Source organism: Mustela putorius, unplaced genomic scaffold (assembly GCF_011764305.1).
Source record: "Mustela putorius furo isolate JIRA1106 unplaced genomic scaffold, ASM1176430v1.1 tig00000127_pilon_pilon_pilon, whole genome shotgun sequence".
NCBI lineage: Eukaryota > Metazoa > Chordata > Mammalia > Carnivora > Mustelidae > Mustela > Mustela putorius.
Window position 1 is genome coordinate 10,173,139 of NW_025421288.1, and position 20,037 is coordinate 10,193,175.

General features: G+C 48.8%; 1 protein-coding gene and 1 long non-coding RNA gene across 2 annotated transcripts; one reads left to right on the forward strand and one right to left on the reverse strand.

The window, feature by feature from the left end:
* Positions 1 to 1,898: 1,898 nt before the first annotated feature.
* Positions 1,899 to 6,777, reverse strand: LOC123387355. The gene is made up of 3 exons (XR_006601797.1): positions 6,675 to 6,777; positions 4,405 to 4,990; positions 1,899 to 2,019 (listed from the first exon to the last, which is right to left on the reverse strand). It is a non-coding gene; the product is annotated as an uncharacterized LOC123387355 (long non-coding RNA).
* A 4,153-nt stretch (positions 6,778 to 10,930) lies between these two features.
* On the forward strand, positions 10,931 to 12,908 carry SPDYC (speedy/RINGO cell cycle regulator family member C). Its single transcript, XM_045068854.1, has 4 exons — positions 10,931 to 11,712; positions 11,821 to 11,992; positions 12,077 to 12,416; positions 12,610 to 12,908. Exons 1-4 carry the CDS (start codon positions 11,639 to 11,641, stop codon positions 12,642 to 12,644), a joined length of 621 nt encoding a protein of 206 aa, XP_044924789.1. The 5' UTR covers positions 10,931 to 11,638; the 3' UTR covers positions 12,645 to 12,908.
* Positions 12,909 to 20,037: the final 7,129 nt, after the last annotated feature.

Sequence of the window (20,037 nt, forward strand, 5' to 3'; positions counted from 1 at the left end):
GTCTGTCATGCCTGGAGTAGAGCTTCTTCCCTGCAAGTGTGGGTTGTGTCGGGGGAGAAGATGCTTGGTTCTTTTTTGTTGCACCTTCCTGGACTAGAGAGAGTTTCCGTGACAAGGGGGTGACACCATTGAGCGTTTGCCCCTCCTGGAGTGAAAATACTCACTCTATACTTGGAAATAGGGATTGGAATGGGAGGGGGGGGCCCCTGTTTTCTCAGCTGCACAGCCCCAGAAGACAGCTTTTGGAAGACAGAAGGGGGGGGGAGGGGAAGAGAAAGAAGTGTGTGGTGGCCCAAATGCCACAAGCTCTCACTGTTCTTACTGAGATTTTCCTTAATGAATTCTTCTACGTTTGTTGGATATGCCTGTAGGATAACTTCCAGACACTGAATAGCTGAGTTGTCAAAATTATTTTTTCCCAGTTAAATGGTTGTTTCGTTGGGGAGAGAGTTTACTGCACTCCTCACTCTGAGATTTGGAAATGAACCTTAAGATGGAAATATTTCTTTGTCCACAGTTTTTCCCCTGGTCATTTCTTACTTATTATACATGTGCTCTACTGCCCTTTTCTTTTCTTTATTTTAAAGATTTTATTTATTTATTTGACAGAGAGAGAGAGATCACAAGTAGGCAGAGAGGCAGGCAGATGGTGGGGGGAAGCAGGCTCTCTGCAGAGAGCCTGATATGGGGCTCAATCCCAGGACCCTGGGATCATGACCTGAGCTGAAGGCAGAGGCTTAACCCACTGAGCCACCCAGGCACCCCAATATAGTTACATATTTTTATTGCTTATGGACTTTACTTTTTTTTAAAAGATTTTATTTATTGATTAGAGAGAGAGAGAGAGAGAGAGAGGACAAGCAGCAGGAGGAGCAGAGGGAGGAGCAGACTCCTTGCTGATTGGGGAGCCCATTGCCGGACTTGATCCTGGCACTCCAAGATCATGACCTGAGCTGAAGGTAGACACTTAACTGACCGAGCCACCCAGGTGCCCCATGGACTTTATTTTTAAGAATAAATAAATTCTAAATTGCTATATATTTTAGAAATCATTACGGAAGCACCCTCTTTCTGCCTGGTAATGCTTTTAACCTGGAATTTGTTAACAGCTATACTAATGTAGCTATTTCAACTTTCTTTTAGTATTTGCCTAATTTTTTTCTCTATCCTTGTACTTCCAAATTCTTTATATCCTTTTTTTTTTTTTTTTTTCCTTTTGAAAGAGCATGAGCAATGTGGGGCAGGACAGATGGAGAGAGAGAGAATCCCAAGCAGGCTCCATGCCTGGCAAGGAGCCTGACACGGGGCTCGATCTCATGACCCTGAGATCACAGCCTGAGCTGAAATCAAGAGTCAGCCGCCCAACCGACTGAGCCACCCAGGTACCCCCATATCCTTGTGTTTCATGTGTATTTTTATAGATAGCACGCAGTGCTAATATACGATTTTATAAATAGGAAATTTGGTAGCAGTGCATAAATTATGCTGTAATATATATAGTGGGTAGAATAGCGGCCTCTCAAAGATGTCTGCCTCCCAGTTCCTGGAAACTGGGAATCTGACCTCAGAGCGAAGGGTACTTTGGAGAGGCGATTAAGTCTGGGATCTGGAGATGGAGAGATTATCGTGGATTATCTAGGTGAGCTCAATGTCATCATCAGGGTCCTTAAAAGTGGAAGTGGGGTCCGAGTTCGAGATTTGAAGACATGGGGCTGCTCTCTGTGAAGACAGAGGGTGAGGCCATGAACCAAGGAATGCAGGCCAGGTCCACATGGAACCTCCAGAACCTGCAATAGAATAGATTCATATAAAAGATAGTAAATTTGTTCTATTGCTGGCAGTTTGTCACAGCAGCAAATAGAGATCTGATACGACAATAAGCAATTCCCAAATCTCAGTGGCTTTCAAAAACAAACGTTTATCTCTTGTTCACAATCCATGCCCTTTACAGCTTGGCTCGGGATCCGTTCCATGGCTTCTTTCTTCCGGACTCCAGGCTAGAGAGGCTGTCCAGTGCAGCTGGAAAAGAGGAAGGGTAGAACCATCTTGGGACTCTGACAGCTTCTGCTCAGATACGGCATAAACCATTTCTATTCAAATTCCAGCAACTGAAGCAAGCCACCCGGTAAGTATAAAAGGGGGTAAGGGAGTAGAATTGTCCCAGAGAAAGGACACCTGTCTTATTTGGAGGAACTAGCATGCATAAAGGCCCTGGGGCAAGGAGTGGGGGACAGAGTTCAGAGAAGAACTAAAGAAGCTGGTCTGACTGGAAGGTGGGGGAGGGGCGGTGCCAGGGCCACAGTCAGGAGCAAGACCAGAGGGTGCAGGGCCTGGTAAGCCATCAGTTCATCCTGGGGAATGTGAGCAGAGGGCTACACAGTAGGCTCTGAGTCAGGGCTGGAAGCTTGGGGACAGACAAAGCTGACCAGGTCCCTGATCTAAAGGCATTGATGTACTGGGAGGTGACAGGGAAACAAGATGTGATCATATCTAAGTACCATGGTTAAGGAGGTTGTATTTTATTAAAAGGACTATTTTTATTTTTATTTTTATTTATTTATTTTTGAAGATTTTATTTATTTATTTGACAGACAGAGATCACAAGTAGGCAGAGAGGCAGACAGAGAGAGAGAGGAGGAAGCAGGCTCCCCGCTAAGCAGAGAGCCCGATGCGGGGCTCAATCCCAGGACCCTGGGATCATGACCTGAGCTGAAGGCAGAGGCTTTAACCCACTGAGCCACTCAGGCGCCCCAACTATTTTTATTTTAATTTTTAAGTTTTTACCAACTCCCCGCTGAGCAGGGAGCATGATGCGGGACTCGATCCCAGGACCCTGAGAACATGACCAGAGCTAAGGCAGACGCTTAACCGACCTCCCTGAAAGGACTATTTTTCAAAGATCACCGCAGCTCTAGGGAGGGCCAAGAGCACAAGAAGGCAGAGAATACTCAGCAGACCACGGGGGTCATCAGGCAGGAGTTGATGGCCGGGGAGGCAGCTGGGGGTAGATGGGCATGAACTAGGGAGCGATTTTTGAGAGAGAATCCATAAGATGTAGTGATGAACTGGATGTCAGGGATGAAAAAGAAAGTAAAAATACTTTTAAATTCTCACCCAAGTGGCGCCTGGGTGCCTCAGTGGGTTAAAGCCTCTGCCTTTGGTGCAAGTCACGATCCCAGCGTTCTGGGATCGAGCCCCGCATCGGACTCTGTGCTCAGCGTGGAGCCTGCTTCCTCCTCTCTCTCTGCCTGCTTGTGATCTCTATCTGTCAAAAAAAAAAAAAAAATCCAAATTCTCACCAGCAAGGGGAAGGAAGCAGCAGCATGACGAAATCTCACCCCAGAGCAAACCTACTGTGTACTTCTATTTACGTAAAGTTAAAAACAGGCAAAACTAACTGATGAGATTAGAGTCCAGAACACTGACTGGCCTTTGGGGAGCATGGGGGATGGGGGCGGTGGATAGAGACTGGGGCCCCCGGCTACACAGGTGGGTTCTGAAAATTCATCACGGAACTCATTTCTGTTCTGTGTACTTTTCTATGTGGTTGAGGCAGGGCAATAAAAAAATGTACTGAGGAAGGGCCCCAATTTTGTTGTTACTATGTTGCTTTTGAACAACTGCTGGTAAGTGGTCGGGGACAGGAGGAAGGAATGGTTCCTGGGGGCAGATTGTGAGGTGCCTGGAGAAAACCAGCAGAGAGGGCTGAGAGGCAGCGAGAGGTATAAGTGTGGACATGAGGGAGTGTCAGGGCTGGGAAGAGCCTCTGCGGCCTCTGGAAAGATCTACAGCCAGTGGAATAGACAAGACAATTCAGGTAGCAAATCTAGGAGCATGGGCCGAGAAGGGCCTCCAGAACCAGGCCTGGAAGTTTGGCTGCCCTCTGCCTCCACGATTGTGTTCCATGGTGACCCCCCGAACATGCCCACTCAGGGCTCATCTCCAGCTCCTCCATCCTCCAGTCCCCTCACCCCAGCTCCTGCCCCCGCTCCCGCCCCCTGGGCCTCCTACACACCCAGACTGGGCATCCCCAGCCCTGAGACTCTGGTTTTTTCTTCTAGAGTGATCTACCCTTGGCTCCCTCTCTCCTCTCATATATATATATATATTTTTTTTTTTTTTTAAATTATGGGAGTTTTTTTAAAAAGATTTATTTATTTATTTATTTGACAGAGAGAGAGAGAGATCACAAGTAGGCAGAGAGGCAGGCAGAGAGAGAGAGGAAGGGAAGCAGTCTCCCTGCTGAGCAGAGAGCCCGATGCGGGACTCGATCCCAGGACCCTGAGATCACAACCTGAGCCGAAGGCAGCAGCTTAACCCACTGAGCCACCCAGGCACCCTCTCCTCTCTTATTTTTGTCTCTCTCTTGGGCTCCTTGAGGCCCTCAAATGGGAGAACCCCTACCTTTGAAATCCCACAGTTTATTAACAACAGTCGATCACGGAACATCATCAAAAATGACAGTTGTGCTCCCTGAAAGACAACAGTAAGAGGCAAAATGACAAGCTCTAGTTCGGGAGAAAATATTTACAAATCACTTATCTGACAAAAGCTTGCACTGAGAATATGTAAAGAATGCTCGAGACTTGACGATAAGAAAACAGACATCCAATTAACAAACAGGCAACAGATCTCAAGAAACACTTGACCAGAGAAGATGCAGTTCTCTGGTCTGTGTACTTTTCTATGTGGTTGACGCAGGGCAATAAAAAATGTACTGTGGAACGACCCCTAATTTTGTTGTTATTATGTTGCAAAATGTACGCATGTCCCAGGGCTGCCACATAGCAAAGCACCATGAGCGGGAGGGCTTTGGGAAAAAGCTACTATCTCCGCGTTGGAGGCCAGAAGCCCAAAATCAAGGTGTTAGTGGCTCCATGCTGTCTCTCTGGTGGGTGCAAGCACACTGTGGTGTTCCCTGGATGGCAGTCACAACGTTCCAGCGTCTGCCTCTGCTGTTACATGGCTGTCTTCGGTCTGGGGATTTTATCTGAGACAGAGAGAGAGAGAGAGAGAGGGCGTGAGCGCCGGACAAGGACAAGGGGCAGAGGGAGAGAGAGAATCTCCATCAGACTCCCCGCTGAGCCTGGAGCCCTCGCAGGGCTCAATCTCTGTGACCTTGATGAGATCATGACCTTGATGAGATCATGACCTGAACCAAAACCAGGAGTCAGATGTTCCACCAACTGAGCCATCCAGGGCCCCCTTTCCCCTCCTCCCCATGCATCTGTCTTCACCTGGTGTTCTCCTCTCTGTGTCTGTCTCAGTGGCTCTTCCCTTCTAAGGACACCAGTCATACTAGACTAGGACTTACCCTTATCAAGTCTGATCTCATCTTTACCTGATTACATCTGCAGAGACCCTGTTTCCAAAGCACATCACATTCACAGGAAATGGAGGAGGGAGGGCTAACATCTCTTGGTGGGGAAGAGGGCTACGATACACTCCACAATTGAAAATAAGCACAAGATGTTCAGTATCATCAGCCGTTAGGGAAGTGCAAATGAAACCCACACGACTAAGGAAACCACATAAGTAAGTATGGTTAGACACAGAAATGCGTGACACATTATACAAAGAATTTCAGTAAAGATTATTATTCTTTTAAAGATTTTTTCTTTAAAGATTTTATTTATTTATTTGACGGAGAAAGAGAGATTACAAGTAGGCAGAGAGAGGAGGAAGCAGGCTCCCCGCTGAGCAGAGAGCCCGATGTGGGCTCAATCCCAGGACCCTGAGATCATGACCTGAGCTGAAAGCAGAGGCTTAACCCACTGAGCCACCCCGGCGCCCCCAAAATTATTTAATTAGAATTTGTTGCTTAGAAATCCAGTTATTGAAAGTTTATATGTAGAGGATGTCAGAATAATAAAAGATAATAAAATAAAATAATAAAATAACACATAAAACAAAAATAATAATTAAAAAAGAGAAGTTACATATTCCTTTACAGGTAGAAATGCCTAGGAGGGAGTGAAAAGAAAGAAAAACAAACCATAGGACTAAAATAAAGAATACTGACAATACGAAAATTGTCTCTGAAAAAGTTTCACAGTCCCTTATAAAGTTAAACATACATTTACAATATGACTCCCCCTAGGTGTTTATCTTAGAGAAATAAAAACGTATGGCCATGTAAAGACCGTATACAAACATTCATAGCAGCTTTAACTGTAATAGCCCATACTGGTGACAACCCATTCCGAACTGTGGAATACTAGTTGGTAATAAAAATACATGGTCATGGGATGCCTGAGTGGCTCAGTCAGTTAAGCGCCTGCCTTCGGCTCAAGAAGTGATTCCAGGGTCCTAAGATCAAGTCCTGAATCAGGCTCCTTGTCGGCAGGGAGCCTGCTTCTTCTTCTACCTCTGCCTGCAGCTTTCCTGTTTGTGTTCTCTCTCTCTCTCTGACAAACAAACAAATACATAAAATCTTTTTTTTTAAGATTTTATTTATTTATTTGACATACAGAGGTCACAAGTAGGCAGAGAAGCAGGCACAGAGAGAGGAGGAAGCAGGCTCCCTGCGGAGCAGAGAGCCCGATACGGGGCTCGATCCCAGGACCCTGGGATCATGACCTGAGCCGAAGGCAGAGGCTTTAACCCACTGAGCCACCCAGGTGCCCCCATAAAATCTTTTAAAAAACAAAACATGGTCATAAAAAGGAACGAACCTTTGATACATGCAGCAACCTGGGCAGATGAAACGCAGAGTGAAAAAGCCAGCCTCCAAGGTCACATCCAGTATGATTCTAATTGTGTAATGTTCTTACGGTGGTGACACAGGAATGGTTGCTGGAGGCGGGTGGGGCGGAGGGTGTGCCTCTGAAGGACTGGTAAGGGAGCTCCTCTGGGTGATGGAATTGTTTGTATCCTGCTTGGGGTTGCAGATACACCAGTCCAAGCGTGTGATAACATTTATAGAACCAGACACCATGCAAATAAATAAATGAGTGCTTGTCAAAACTGATGAAATCTGGATGAGGTGCAGTTTTGTTATACCAATGTCAATTTCCTGGTTCTCAGTGTTTTCTGGTTTGTAAGATGTTAGCATTGGGGGAAGCTGGGCAAAGAGGCCACAAACTTTTCCATACTTTTCCTTTTTTTTTAAGAGGCATGGGAGTGGGGGAGGGGCAGAGAGAGAGGAAGAGAGAATCGTAAGCAGGCATCACGTTCAGTGCAGAGCCCTGTGTGGGGCTCGATCTTATGACCCTGAGATTACCACCCGAGCCGAAATCAAGAGTTGGACGCTTAACCGACTGAGCCATCCAAGCATCCCTCCATACTTTTCAGGCAATATCTATGTGAGTCGAGAATTCTTTCAAAATGAAAAACGAAAACGTTCTCTCCAGTGTGGAGCGTGGAACCCAAGGCTGGCACTGAAGGGATTGGGCCGGAAACCCACCTGAGGCTTCTTTGTACCCACCTGCTGAGGGTGGGGGGCTGAAAACACAGCTGGTCTGGGGGACTCGTTATTCATTCATTCGCTCGTTTGTTCTGAACACCTTCTCTGTGTCAGGCTCTGTCTGGAAACAGCGCTAGACCAGACAGCCAGGCTCCGTGGCTTAGGCCAGACCGCCAGGTTGAAATGTGGCCCTCCCCTCACTAGCTGAGTTGCATAACCTCCCAGGGACCATCCAAACTCTGGGGTTTAGTTGTCATCCTTCTGATTTGTAAAACGAGGTCACTAACCATATCAACATCGTGGGTGGTCGTGACGAACATGGGAACTGATTCAGTTATAGGCTCTTTAGTGACATGTTTAGGGGACTTGGTATGGAGACCGTGGGGGTCACAGTTTCCTTTCTGGGGAGGCCAACATCAAATACACAAGGGGAAACACAGACATGGCACCCCTCCCCACACACACACACAAGCAGGGCGGCCTGATGGGACCCTGTAGTCAGAGAGAGGCTCAGCAGCCTCAGGGAGTGTGGGAGGTGGCCCCAAGGAGAGGACTCAGACCAGAGACACAAAGAAAGGAGAGATTCAGAGATACTCACAGAGACTCAGAAACCCAAAGATTCTAAGGCATGCAGAAACTGAGAGATGTCCAGAGATCCAGAGTGACCAAGAGATCCAGAGATGCATATAGAGACCCAGACACTGAGAGAGACCCAGAGATCCAGAGACACCACAAGAAACCCCAAGACACGGAGACACCAAGAGACCCCAATATACCCAGATACCCAGAAATGCAGAGAGATTGAGAGACATAAAGATCAAGAGATTAATGGATTCAGAAACTGACAGAGACGAAGGAACGCAGAACAGGAGGGAGAGTCCCTAGGAATGAAAAGTCACACTTGGCAGCCAGGGTCAAAGCCCGAGACTGGGAGCAAAGCCGAGACAGCTGCTGAGTGTCCAACAGTGAACCGTGGCACTGTGGCAACTGAGGTCCGCAGGCCTGACCTCCACACCGGGCCCTGCCACATTCCTTCCCTCCTTCACTCAAACGTTGGCCCCAATGAGCCTCAGTTTCGCATCTGAAAAATGTCAGTGAGAACCACAAAAACAACCTCGCAGTGGCAGACGTGTTGGTCATGTGACTTGAGCCCACTTCTGTTGTCACCTCTGGTGGGATTTGGAGCATGAATGATTCAACTTCTTTCTGGCCTCCATTTTTATTGAATACATATTTTATTTTATTTAAAGATTAATTTATTTGAGAGAGAATGAGAGCAAGAGAGATTGGAGAGGGAGAGTCAGAGGGAGAAGCAGGCTCCCCACGGAGCAGGGAGCCAGATGTGGGGACTCAGTCCCAGGACCCCGAGATCATGACCTGAGCAGAAGGCACATGCTCAACCGACTGAGCCACCCAGGTGACCGTAAATACGTATTTTAAAAGTCATCCGTTAGCACCTCTCACTCATTAGGGTGGCTACCATCAACAAAACAGAAAATAGCAATGTTGGCCACAATGCGAAGTTAGAACCCTCGGCCTCCGTTTGCGCGACTGCAAAATGGTGCCCTAGCTGTGGAAAACAGCTTGATGCTTCCTCAAAGAATTAAATATAGAATTACCACCTGACCCTTCTCAGTGTGCACCTCAAAGAATGAACAGCCAGGTCTCGAGATATTCGTACACTTACGCTCATGGCTGCCTTATTCACCAGAGCCAGGATGGGGGAAACAGCCTATGTGCCTGCCCATCGGTGAATGAACGGATAAGCAAACTGCGGTCTATCCGCGGAGCGGAATATTACTCAGCCTTAAAAAGGAAGGAAATTCTGACATATGCCAGGGTGCGGATGAACCCTGAAGACATGCTAAGCGAAATAAGCCGGTCACAAAAAGACAACTCCTGCCTGATTCTCCTTGTAGGAGGCCCCTAGAGTAGCTGAATTCATAGACACAGAAAGCAGCATGGTGGTTACCCTGCACTGGGGGAGGGGAAGGGGGGGGTGATTGTTTGATAGGTGTAGACACCCACTTTTGCAAGATGAAGCATTCTGGAGATAGATGATGGTCATGTTTGCAAAACAGTACGAATGTACTTAAATCTACTCAAAAACGGCTAAGATACTAAATTGTACATGATGTGTATTTGACCACAATAAAAAAAAATGGGGGAAAAAAGTGTCACTTGTCAAATGTAGAAAGTAATAAAGGTGCTGACTGTCGCCTGGGATTGTAGAGAGAGTAAATGACCCAGTGAAGGCGGAAAGGCTTAAGGTGTGCACCGGACTGGGGGTGGGGTGGGGTTGGGTGGGAGGGGCTTGTTGGTCTTTGGCAAAGGCCTCTCGTCCTACCTCGGAGCCACTGACAAGGCTCCCCCTGCCGCTCAAGGATCTTGGAAGGGGGATGTGGACTCTGGGAATTCTCATGCCAAGACACTCTCCTCTCTGGCTCCTAGGTTTTGAGGTTCCTGGATCTGAAACAAACACAGCCCCGGCCAGCAACCCAGCCCCACCAAGGCACAATCAGTGAATGGTGCCCCGGCCCCGTTTCCAGCCCGCCCCTTGGCTCCACCTTTATGAAGAGGTGGGGAGGGGGCCGTGTCGCCACTCCGGTCCTGGGGTCCCGCCGTCCTGCCTTTACCCCTCTTGCAGGTGATGAACCCTTGGAGAAGCTCTTACCTTGGGAGGCCGCAGCTGGGAGGCTAACGTGGAGACCGTGTTCACTCCAGGCAGAAGTGGGTGGTGATGGCCCAAAGCCCCACCCCATCCCCAGGAAGGGGTCTGATTGGTGGAGGGCTTCGGGGGCGGAGCAGCGCCAGGAGTATATAAATCCCGGCTGGGGGGCTGGAGTCATGCTGTAGGTAATCCCCTAGCTCAGGTAAGGCTGTTTGGAGAAGGGTGGGCGGCTTGGCTTGTAGGAGCCTAGGTGGAGGTCCCCAGGTTGGCCACAGGGTGGTGCGCGGCAACTTCTGAGCCCCGGAGTTGGTGCCTCTCCCCGTAGCGTGAAAATTTTGAGGTGACCCCACTTCACATGACTCTAAATGCAATTATTGGTCTAATCACATTCCCCACTCTGGGCCTCACTTTCCTCTCCGTGAAGAAGTGGGTTGGTGGTCCTTCCAAGTATGCTGCTTTGGTGAGGGGAGAGTTGGGGGGCCAGAGGAGCAATTAAACTCCTGGGCTTTGAGGGTCAGGCAGGCAGCGTATTTAAGTGGCCATGAGACTTCCGCTCTTCACTTCCATGTTTGCGCGATGGGTATTGACCTAGACCCACCTACCCGGAGGAAGAGAGATAATGCTCTTAAAGAATTTAGCACAGCTCCAGGCACTTAGGAAGCCCTCCACGGGGCCCTGTTGCTGCTCGGCTTCCTCCCTGGCCCGGCCTGGGGTGCCGGGATGGAGTGGGGTGGGGGGTGCTGCTGCTGCTGCGGGCTCCAGGGACTCTGCTTCTTTTCGGGCCTCCTCACCCCACACGGAGGCCAGTTTCTGTCTGCTCCTGGCACCGCCCCGCCCCCCATTCCAAGTCTCCATGCCCATCTCCCCACCTCCTGGAGGTCCTCTGTCAGGCCAGCCTCACCAAACCCCTGGATTTGTGGGGGGCGAGGAGGGTAGGTGCTAAATCCGGAGGCTGCTTTCTCTGCAGGCCGTCCTGCCCCGCCGCACCTGCTCCCACCCGCTTTGAGATGAGCGACACTCAAGACTTGGCCACTTTGCCCGAGGTTGCCACCCAGGTGAAGCTGGGGGGCTGGAGCCATCCAGGTGGGGGGAGTGGGTCTGTCCATCAGCGCCCGCACCAGGAGCTCCAGGCCTTTCTCAACCTGCTGGGTGAGTTCACTTGGGGGCCGGCATGGAAGGGGCTGTGGGGCCTGGCACTGACATTAGGATGAGAGGTAGGATCTCCCTTGCCCACGCTTGCCTCTGAAATCTCTGTCCCTTCCCTTTGCAGGTGACCCCAGTGTGGCAAGGGGAAGGGAGGGGTCCTGGCAGGATGTGGGTTCAGCCGAGGCTTGGGCTTTGGAACCCTGAAGCCGCTCTTGTCTTATGGGGGCCGATGGTAACCCCAGTCCGCCATCTCTCTTCTCTACCGCAGAGCACAGCTTCCTCCAGGAATTCCTTTCCAAAGATCCCTGTTTCCAGATTTCAGATAAGGTGAGGTGACACCGTGGGAGTAGAGCCCCCCCTCCCCTGTTCCTCCCTGTAACCTCTCCCCCTTTCTGGGTCTGCAGTATCTTCTGGCCATGGTGCTGGTCTACTTCCGGCGCGCCAACCTGAAGCTCCACGAGTACACCCACAGCAACCTGTTCCTGGCTCTGTGAGTGGCCAGGGCGGGCGGTGGAGACGCTGGATGGGGGTTGTGGGATGCGGGTGGGGGGGGGGGGGGGGACCCACAGGCTTATGGCCTCTGCTCGCTGCCTGCCAGGTTTCTCGCTAATGACATGGAGGAGGATGTGGAGGACCCCAAATGCGTGATTTTTCTGTGGGCCCTGGGAAAAGACTGGCATCTCCGGGTGGCGGATTTCCTGCATCAGAGGGATAAGCTGTGGGCCCGGATGGGCTTCCGGGCCATGGTGAGCCGCGAGTGCTGTGAGGAGGTGAGGCCCCGCCATCGTTCTGGGGTGGGGGGCACAAGGCTGGACCTCCCACCCCCTATTTACTACGGACTCTACTCACGGCAGGTCATGGCCAAGGAGCCGTCCCACTGGGCCTGGACTCGAGAGCGGCACCCCCAGCACGGTGGGGCTCAGAGGGGTCCAAAGGCCCAGGTCCTCCTTCCTGGGCCGCCCAGCCCCTCGCCACCTCCCTGTTCCCTCCACGGCCAGCCCCCTTCCCACAGCCAGTGCTGCCACCAGCCCCACCCGGTGCCTGTCTTATCCAAGTGCCCTTCCCCAAACCCTGAGTGGCATTGCGCTCCCCTCGAAGCTTGCCTCTCAGTGGCTGAAGACCCCTTGGTGGGCGGCTTCCTCATCATCCCGCCCCCCCAACTGCAGCTGGAGCCGGGCACCTACACTCTCCACAGTGAGTTGGGGACAGCAGCTGGGGCTGGCCTTGGGAGCCTAGGAGGCAGGTGCGGGGCCTGATAAAATGGGAAGAAGGGACCCAGGACCTGGGGTCCAGCAGGCTTGGGCCCCTGGCCCAGCCCTGCCACCTCCTAGCTGTGTGCATGTGGTAAGTTTCTTCTCTGATGAGCCTCTTCGTCCTTTCTCCGCAGTCCTCCCGAAGCCTCCACCGTGCCCTGGGTGCTGACACTCGCTGGGTGAAGAGTAGCCCACCTGCTCGCCCGCTGACCCAAGGTCCACTAGCTGTGGGCCCCCCACCCCAGCCTTCTGTCCTATTGACGTCAGGCTGGCTGAGCTGCCCAGGCCCCCTGTCACCTCCTCCCAGATGTACCCACTCTGACCCTGGCCCCTCTAATAAACTCGTGTCCATAGGACACCGACTGTGCTTAGGCCCTGGCCTGGCTCCTTGACCCAGGGCAGGGCTGGGGAGGGAATGGGAAGAGAAGGGGGTCTGCCAACTTTAAGCGCCAGTGATGGAGACTCACGAGTAGAGGCTCTGATAACAATTCCCCTTTCCAGTGACGACCAGTCACCCAACCTCACTTTCCCTTCTATAATATCACCTGTGCATGTTGTCTGTGAGGTTGAATGACAAGAGGTATTCTTTTTTTTTTTTTTTTAAAGATTTTATTTATTTATTTGACAGAGAGAAATCACAAGTAGGCAGAGAGGCAGGCAGAGAGAGAGAGAGAGAGGAGGAAGCAGGCTCCCTGCTGAGCAGAGAGCCCGATGCGGGACTCGATCCCAGGACCCTGAGATCATGACCTGAGCCGAAGGCAGCGGCTTAACCACTGAGCCACCCAGGCGCCCAAGAGGTATTCTTTTTTTAAAGATTTTATTTGTCAGAGAGAGAGAGAGCACAAGTCAGCCGAGTGGTAGGCAGAGGGTAGAGGAAGAAGCAGGCTTCCCACCGAGCAAGCGAGGAGTCCCATGTGGAGTTTGATCCCAGGACCCTGGGATCATGACCTGAGCTGAAGGCAGATGTTTAAGCGACTGGGCCATCCAGGTGTCCCTGTTGTGAGGTTTGAGCACAGTAATCCTAGAAGTGTTTAGAAGTGTCTCAAGAACAGAGCTCAGAGGCAAGCCCTGGGTGTCACCAGTAGAGTGAATGGCTACCTAGGGAAAGTCTGGAGGGGAGGGTGTGTTTGGGGGAGCTGCTGGTCTGAAGCTGGTGAAATCCACCAGCGTCAGACAAGGGGATCTGCACACCATTTCCCTGCACACCGAGTGGCTCCCAGGAAGCATGGAAATGAGAAAGCTGGGGGATTGCAGGCATTAAAAGCTAAGACATGGGCTACAAAGTCCTTTTCATTTGTTTTTCAGAGAGGTAATATATTCACGTGTACATTTTACATTTTTTAAGGATTTTATTTATTTATTTGACACACACAGAGAGAAATCACAAGTAGTCAGAGAGGCAGGCAGAGAGAGGGGGGGAAGCGGGCTCTCCGATGAGCAGAGAGCCCGATACAGGACTCGATCCCAGGACGCTGAGATCATGACCTGAGCTGAAGGCAGAGGCTTAACCCACTGAGCCACCCAGGCGCCCTAGACTTTAAATTTTGAACTAAGAGTTACCTCGTATCCCTGGTTCCCCTTCCAGAGAAAGAGTATAAGCAGACCTAACCAAATGTAGTATGAAAAAAAAAAAAAAAATGTATGGATTTGGTCCTTGTCCCCCGTCCCTGGTTCCTGGCCCGGAGTTACTAAAATCCTTACAATGTTCTAAGTCACAGGAGTGAATTTGGTTCTCACCATGAGCCCCTTTGAACCACACCTGAGTTCATGCTAATGAAGTGACTCCATGTGGGACCCCTCCTTACCCCAGAAAAACCAATCAGGAGCAGGAATTTTCAGCTTCCCCACCTCCTGCAGGGAGGAGAGGGGGTCAGGAAATCGGAGCAGTTCTGGATGGGTGGACACAGAGGTGCTGGGTTGGTGGGCTGCCGAGAGAGGGCACAGAAGTTCTGTGTCCTTCCCTGCCATTCCTTGTCCTAGGCACATCTTTTATTTGGCTGCTTCAGAGTTGTGTCTTTTAAAATAAAACTCCTAAGTAAAGTACTTTCCTGAGTTCTGTGAGTCTAATACCAAATGATCAAACCTGAGGAGGGGGTTGTGGGTACCCCAGGTTTGAAGATGGTTCCTTATCCATACATTCCTTTTGATGGCTGTATAGTATTCCTCTTCATAGCCATACCAAAATGTAGTTTGTTCCTTATCCATTGACATTTAAGTTGCTTCCAGAATTCTGCTATTCCAAGTCGTCCTACAGAGAGTCACCAAGACTTTGTAAGGACATCATTATTCAAATATGAAAAGATACCTGTAGTAGGAATTCCTTGAAGAATTGCCCCAAGGCCATGTCAAAATAGTCATTTTTACAATTTTTGCCAAATGTCCCTTTATAGAGGCCGTGCACATACCGATCGCCACCTCTAGCAGTACATATAAAGGCTGTTTTCCAGAACATTCACCCATCAGTGACATACCAGATTTTTTTTGGGGGGGGTTATTTATTTGACACGGAGATAGAGTACAAGGAGGCAGAGCAGCAGGCAGAGAGAGAGGGAGAAACAGGCTCTCTGCCTGATGTGGGGCTCGATCCCAGGACCCTGACATTATGACCTGAGCCAAAGGCAACTGCTTCACCGACTGATTCACCCAGGCGCCCTGACATACCAGATTTTTTTTATCTTTGCCAAACTGTTAAGTGAAAAATGGTCTCTTGGTGAAGTTCTAATTTGCATTTCTCCTTAGTGAGTTAAAGTTCATACAATTAAGAGCTGTTTGTCTTCTCTGTGAACAACCCTATTCTTTGTCCATTTCTCCCATTTTTTTTGTTTCTGATTGACGTACAAGGGTTTGCAGGAAAAACAGCTCTTCAAGAAGTCAGTTGTAAGTTTCTTGCTGACTTTGCTGGGTAGGTTTTTTAATGCAGTAAAATAAGGTGGTTTTTTTTTTGTGGCTTCTGGATTTCATATCATAGTTAAAAAGAACTTTTTCACACTGAGATGACTAAAGAATCTTTTTCCTTAGCTCTTGGCTACATATAAAAAATATTTTATTTATTTATTTGACAGAGATTTCAAGTTGGGGGAGAGGCAGGCAGAGAGAGAGAGAGAGAGAAGAGGATGCAGGCTCCCTGCTGAGCAGAAAGCCGCATGAGGGGCTCCATCCCAGGACCCTGAGATCATGACCTGAGCTGAAGGCAGAGGCTTTAACCCACTGAGTCACCAAAGCACCCCTTGGCTACATTTTTATTTTCGTTTTTTTACATCCAGATCTTGAGTTCATCTGGAATTTATCATATGCAAAATTCCTTCCCATTTTCCTATTGCCTTTCATTTAAACTCATCTTTTCTCAACAGACTTGAAATGCTACTTTTATTAAAAACTAAATTCCCATGTGAATTTAGATCTAATTCTAGATTTTTCTTTCTTTTTTTTTTTTTAAAAAAGACTTTATTTATTTATTTGACAGACAGAGATCACAAGTAGGCAGAGAGGCAGGCAGAGAGAGAGGAAGGGAAGCAGGCCCCCCGCCGAGCAGAGAGCCCGATGCGGGACTCGATCCCAGGACCCTGAGACCATGACCCGAGCCGAAGGCAGTGGCTCAACCCACTGAGCCACCCAGGCGCCCCTATATAGATTGCTTTATGGAAAACTGACATCTTTTTTTTTGTTTTTGTTTTTTTGTTTTTTTTTTTTAAATCACAATTTCTTTCTTTTTTTTTTAAATTTATTTATTTGACAGAGAGAAATCACAAGTAGATGGAGAGGCAGGCAGAGAGAGAGAGAGAGAGAGAGGGAAGCAGGCTCCCTGCTGAGCAGAGAGCCCGATGTGGGACTCGATCCCAGGACTCTGAGATCATGACCTGAGCCGAAGGCAGCGGCTTAACCCACTGAGCCACCCAGGCGCCCGAAAACTGACATCTTTATGAAGTATCTTGGTATCCAGAATAGAGTGTCTGTCCCCTGACCTCTTCTTTCAGGTGGCACTAATGGCTAATGACTTCCAAATTTGTACCTTTCTTCTGAGAGCTGTTCCCACTTTGGGCTTGTCTGCTTGGAGGAGGTGTTCCCCCAAAGTCTTGTACTGTTGTCCCCAGCTTGATGAGCCATCCTTTTATTTACTCAGGTGGTCAAGCCAGGTCAAGGGTTTGGAGTTGTCTTTGATTCCCTACTGTGTTCCAAGAGCCATGTCTAACCCTAAGTCCTATTCGTGTTTGTTTGTTTGCTTTTCTTTTTTTTTTTTTTAAGACTGATTTTCTAGGGGCACTGGGTGGTTCAGTTGGTTAAGTGTCTGCCTTTGGCTCAGGTCATTATCCCAGGGTCCTGGGATCGAGCCCCACATTGGACTCCCTGCTTGGCAGGAAGCCTGCTTCTCCCTCTCCCACTCCCCCTGCTTGTGTTCCTGCTCTCGCAGTCTCTCTCTGTCAAATAAGTAAATTAAATCTTTAAAAAAAGAAAAAAAAAGACTGATTTTAAAAAAAAGACTTTTTTAAGAAAGTAGTCCTATATTCACATAGGGCTTGACCTTACAACCCTGAGCTCCGGAGTCACGTGATCTACCAACTGAGCCATCCAGGCACTCCAAATCCTATTGGTGTTTTCAATAGGTTTGTTGAGGTCTGGCTGGCAGACAATAAACCACACACATTTAAAATATACATTTTGTTTTGACAGGTATTCACCCCTGAAACCGTTACCATAATGGAGTAATGAACATGATCCATCCCTCAAAAGTTTCCTCCAGCCCCTTTGTAATCCTCCCCACAATTTCCCACCTGCTGGCGCCCTCTCCCTACCCCCAAGTAACCACTGATCTGCTTTCACTAAATTGGCATCCTTTTTCTAGACTTTTCATAGAAGTGGAAGTATATAATATATATTTTTGTCTGGCTTCTTACACTTGTTATAATTATTCCGAGATTCATCTGGTCCTTTTTATAGCTGGGTAGTATTCTACTGTGTATGTATACCACCTTTAGTTTATGTATTCACAATGCACAGATGAAGATTTGATTGGTTCTAGTTTGGCCTGCTATGACTAAAATTGCTGTGAATAGCTTTCTGCTCTGTGCTCTTAGGGGGGCCCGGTGCAACTTCCTGGTTCGTCCCAAATCTGGCTTCATCTGGCACTAGCTGCCTCCACCCTGCTGTTTAGGTTTGACCCCAAGGCAATCAGAATTGTACACCTGAGATGCACTGGCGGAGAGGTCGGGGCCACATTGGTGCTGGCCCCCAAGATTGGCCCTTGGGGTCTGTCCCCCCAGAAGACTGGAGATGACATTGCCAAAAGCAACAGGTGATTACAAGGACTGAGGACACAGACAGGACCAAATGGGGGTGGCACCTTCTTTCTTTTGTGTGTGTATGTGTGTGTACAATAAGTTTTATTTAATTTAGTGAGTCACATGTAACTCAGGCTATGATATTCCTTTGTTCATTGGTTGGGGTAGTACTTTTTGCCTCTGCCCTGATCATCAAAACCCTCAAGGAACCACCAAAAGACAGAGCAGAAAAGAATTAAACCCAGTGGAAACATCTCTTTCGGACACTATCTATCCATTAACATTGCCGGACAGATACCACACCGATCTTTAACTAGAATGCTTGGGAGCCATTACAGAAATCGTAGGGCTTGCCCAGTCTGTGGGCAGCGGGGTTGACGGCTGCCAACGTCATGACCATGGATGATGTCAGCAGTGGTGCGGTGGGATGCCCGGCTACAAAGGAGAAGACTGGGGGCGCCTGGTGGCTCAGTGGGTTAAAGCCTCTGCCTTCAGCTGGGGTCATGATCTCAGGGTCCTGGGATCAAGCCCTGCATTGGGCTCTGTGCTCAGCAGGGAGCCTGCTTCCCCTTCTCTCTCTGCCTGCCTCTCTGCCTACTTGTGATCTCTCTCTCTGTCAAATAAATAAATAAAATCTTAAAAAAAAAAAAAGAAAATATTAGTAAAGAAAAAACAAACAAACAAAGGAGAAGACTCCATGATCTTTTGACCACCAAAAGGAAGAAAAATCTATGACTATTCACACACTAGTCTTGGTGTGGACCTAAGCTTTTATCTCTCTTGGGTAAATGCCTAGGAGAGGAATAATGGGTCCTATATGGCAGGTTTATGTTTAACTGTTTCCTTTTTTAAAGACCATTTTTAAAAAGATTTTATTTCTTCATTGGAAAGAGGCAGGCAGCGAGAGAGAGGTAATGGTTTATGTTAGGATTTACTCTTAATGTTGTACATTCTATGGGTTTTGACAAGTGCGTAATGTCATGTATCTACCATTATAATATACAGAACTTTTACTGCCCTAAAAATGTCCTATTCATCTCTCCCCTCCTCCCGCAAACCCCTGGCAACCACTGGTCCCTTATTTCTCTCTCTAGTTTTGGCTTTTACAGAATGTTATGTAGTTGGAATCACATACTATACAGCTTTTTTTTCTGGCTTCTTCTACTGAATAACCGGCATTTGAGATTTTCTACTGTCTTTCTGAAGCTCTATAGGTCACTTTTATTTATCGCTAAATATATGTTTAGGAAACATATTTTGAAGAAACTGTCAAACTGGTTTCCAGAGTGGCGATGTCATTCTGAATTCCCACCAGCAGCATTTGAGAACTTCAGCTCTTTCACATCCTTGCCAACATGGTCAGTATTTTTCTTTTCTTTTTTCTTTTAAAGATTTTATTTATTTATTTGACAGAGATCACAAGTAGGCAGAGAGGCAGGCAGAGAGAGAGGGGGGAAGCAGGCTCCCTGCTGAGCAGAGAGCCCGATGCGGGGCTCAATCCCAGGACCCTGAGATCATGACCGAAGCTGAAGGCAGAGGCTTAACCCGCTGAGCCACCCAGGTGCCCCCCTCTCTCTGGTCTTTTATCTGCGCCCCCTGCTTCCTCTCCTGCCCCCTCCAACCCACTCCCTTGCAGCCTCCTTCTTCATCTGCACAAATCTGACAGCCTTCTACCCCTAGGAGAATAAGATGGAAACTCCTGTGGTTCACCTAGTCCTGCTATAACTCTCTCTCTCTCTCTGCTCAAGTTACATTATGCATATTTTAGTTTCTCCACTGTGCCAACGCAGTTCCCCAGCCTGGCATCTCCCCTAGCCTCTCATACCTCCCTGTGTCTGATTTATGCCCACTCCTAACCCCTGGACTAGATAGGACTTGGCATCAATTCTTCCTAATTATGGGGATCATAATTACATGAGTGAGCCCCTCCTTCAGAGGGGGTGTGGCCATGGGGTCTTCACCATCTTAGGCTCAGGTGAGCCCAGTCTGTGCACATACAGGAGATGGTCGGTGCCTAGTTCATGAACAATCAAATACAGTAGCAGTGATAGCTTTGTGAAGGTGATTCTGGGGACTGTGGGATATATAGGTCGACCCACGTACCTCTCCAGAGCTTCTTTCTTCTTGAAGGCCCCCTTATTCCTGGTCATCTAGTTACAAGGAACACCTGCTGTTCCCCTCATTGCCATGTCCTCTCCCAGCCTGCGGCCCTTTGCATAAGCTGTGTTCCCCTGGGACACCCTCTCCAGCAATTCATTGCCTAGTTAACTTCTACGTGTCCATCAG

Coding starts and splice junctions, on each gene's coding strand:
- SPDYC (XM_045068854.1), top strand. CDS start 11,639: ATGGTGCTGGTCTACTTCCGGCGCGCCAACCTGAAGCTCCACGAGTAC. Junction 11,713..11,820: donor AGCAACCTGTTCCTGGCTCT/GTGAGTGGCCAG, acceptor GCTGCCTGCCAG/GTTTCTCGCTAATGACATGG. Junction 12,417..12,609: donor GGGCACCTACACTCTCCACA/GTGAGTTGGGGA, acceptor CTTTCTCCGCAG/TCCTCCCGAAGCCTCCACCG.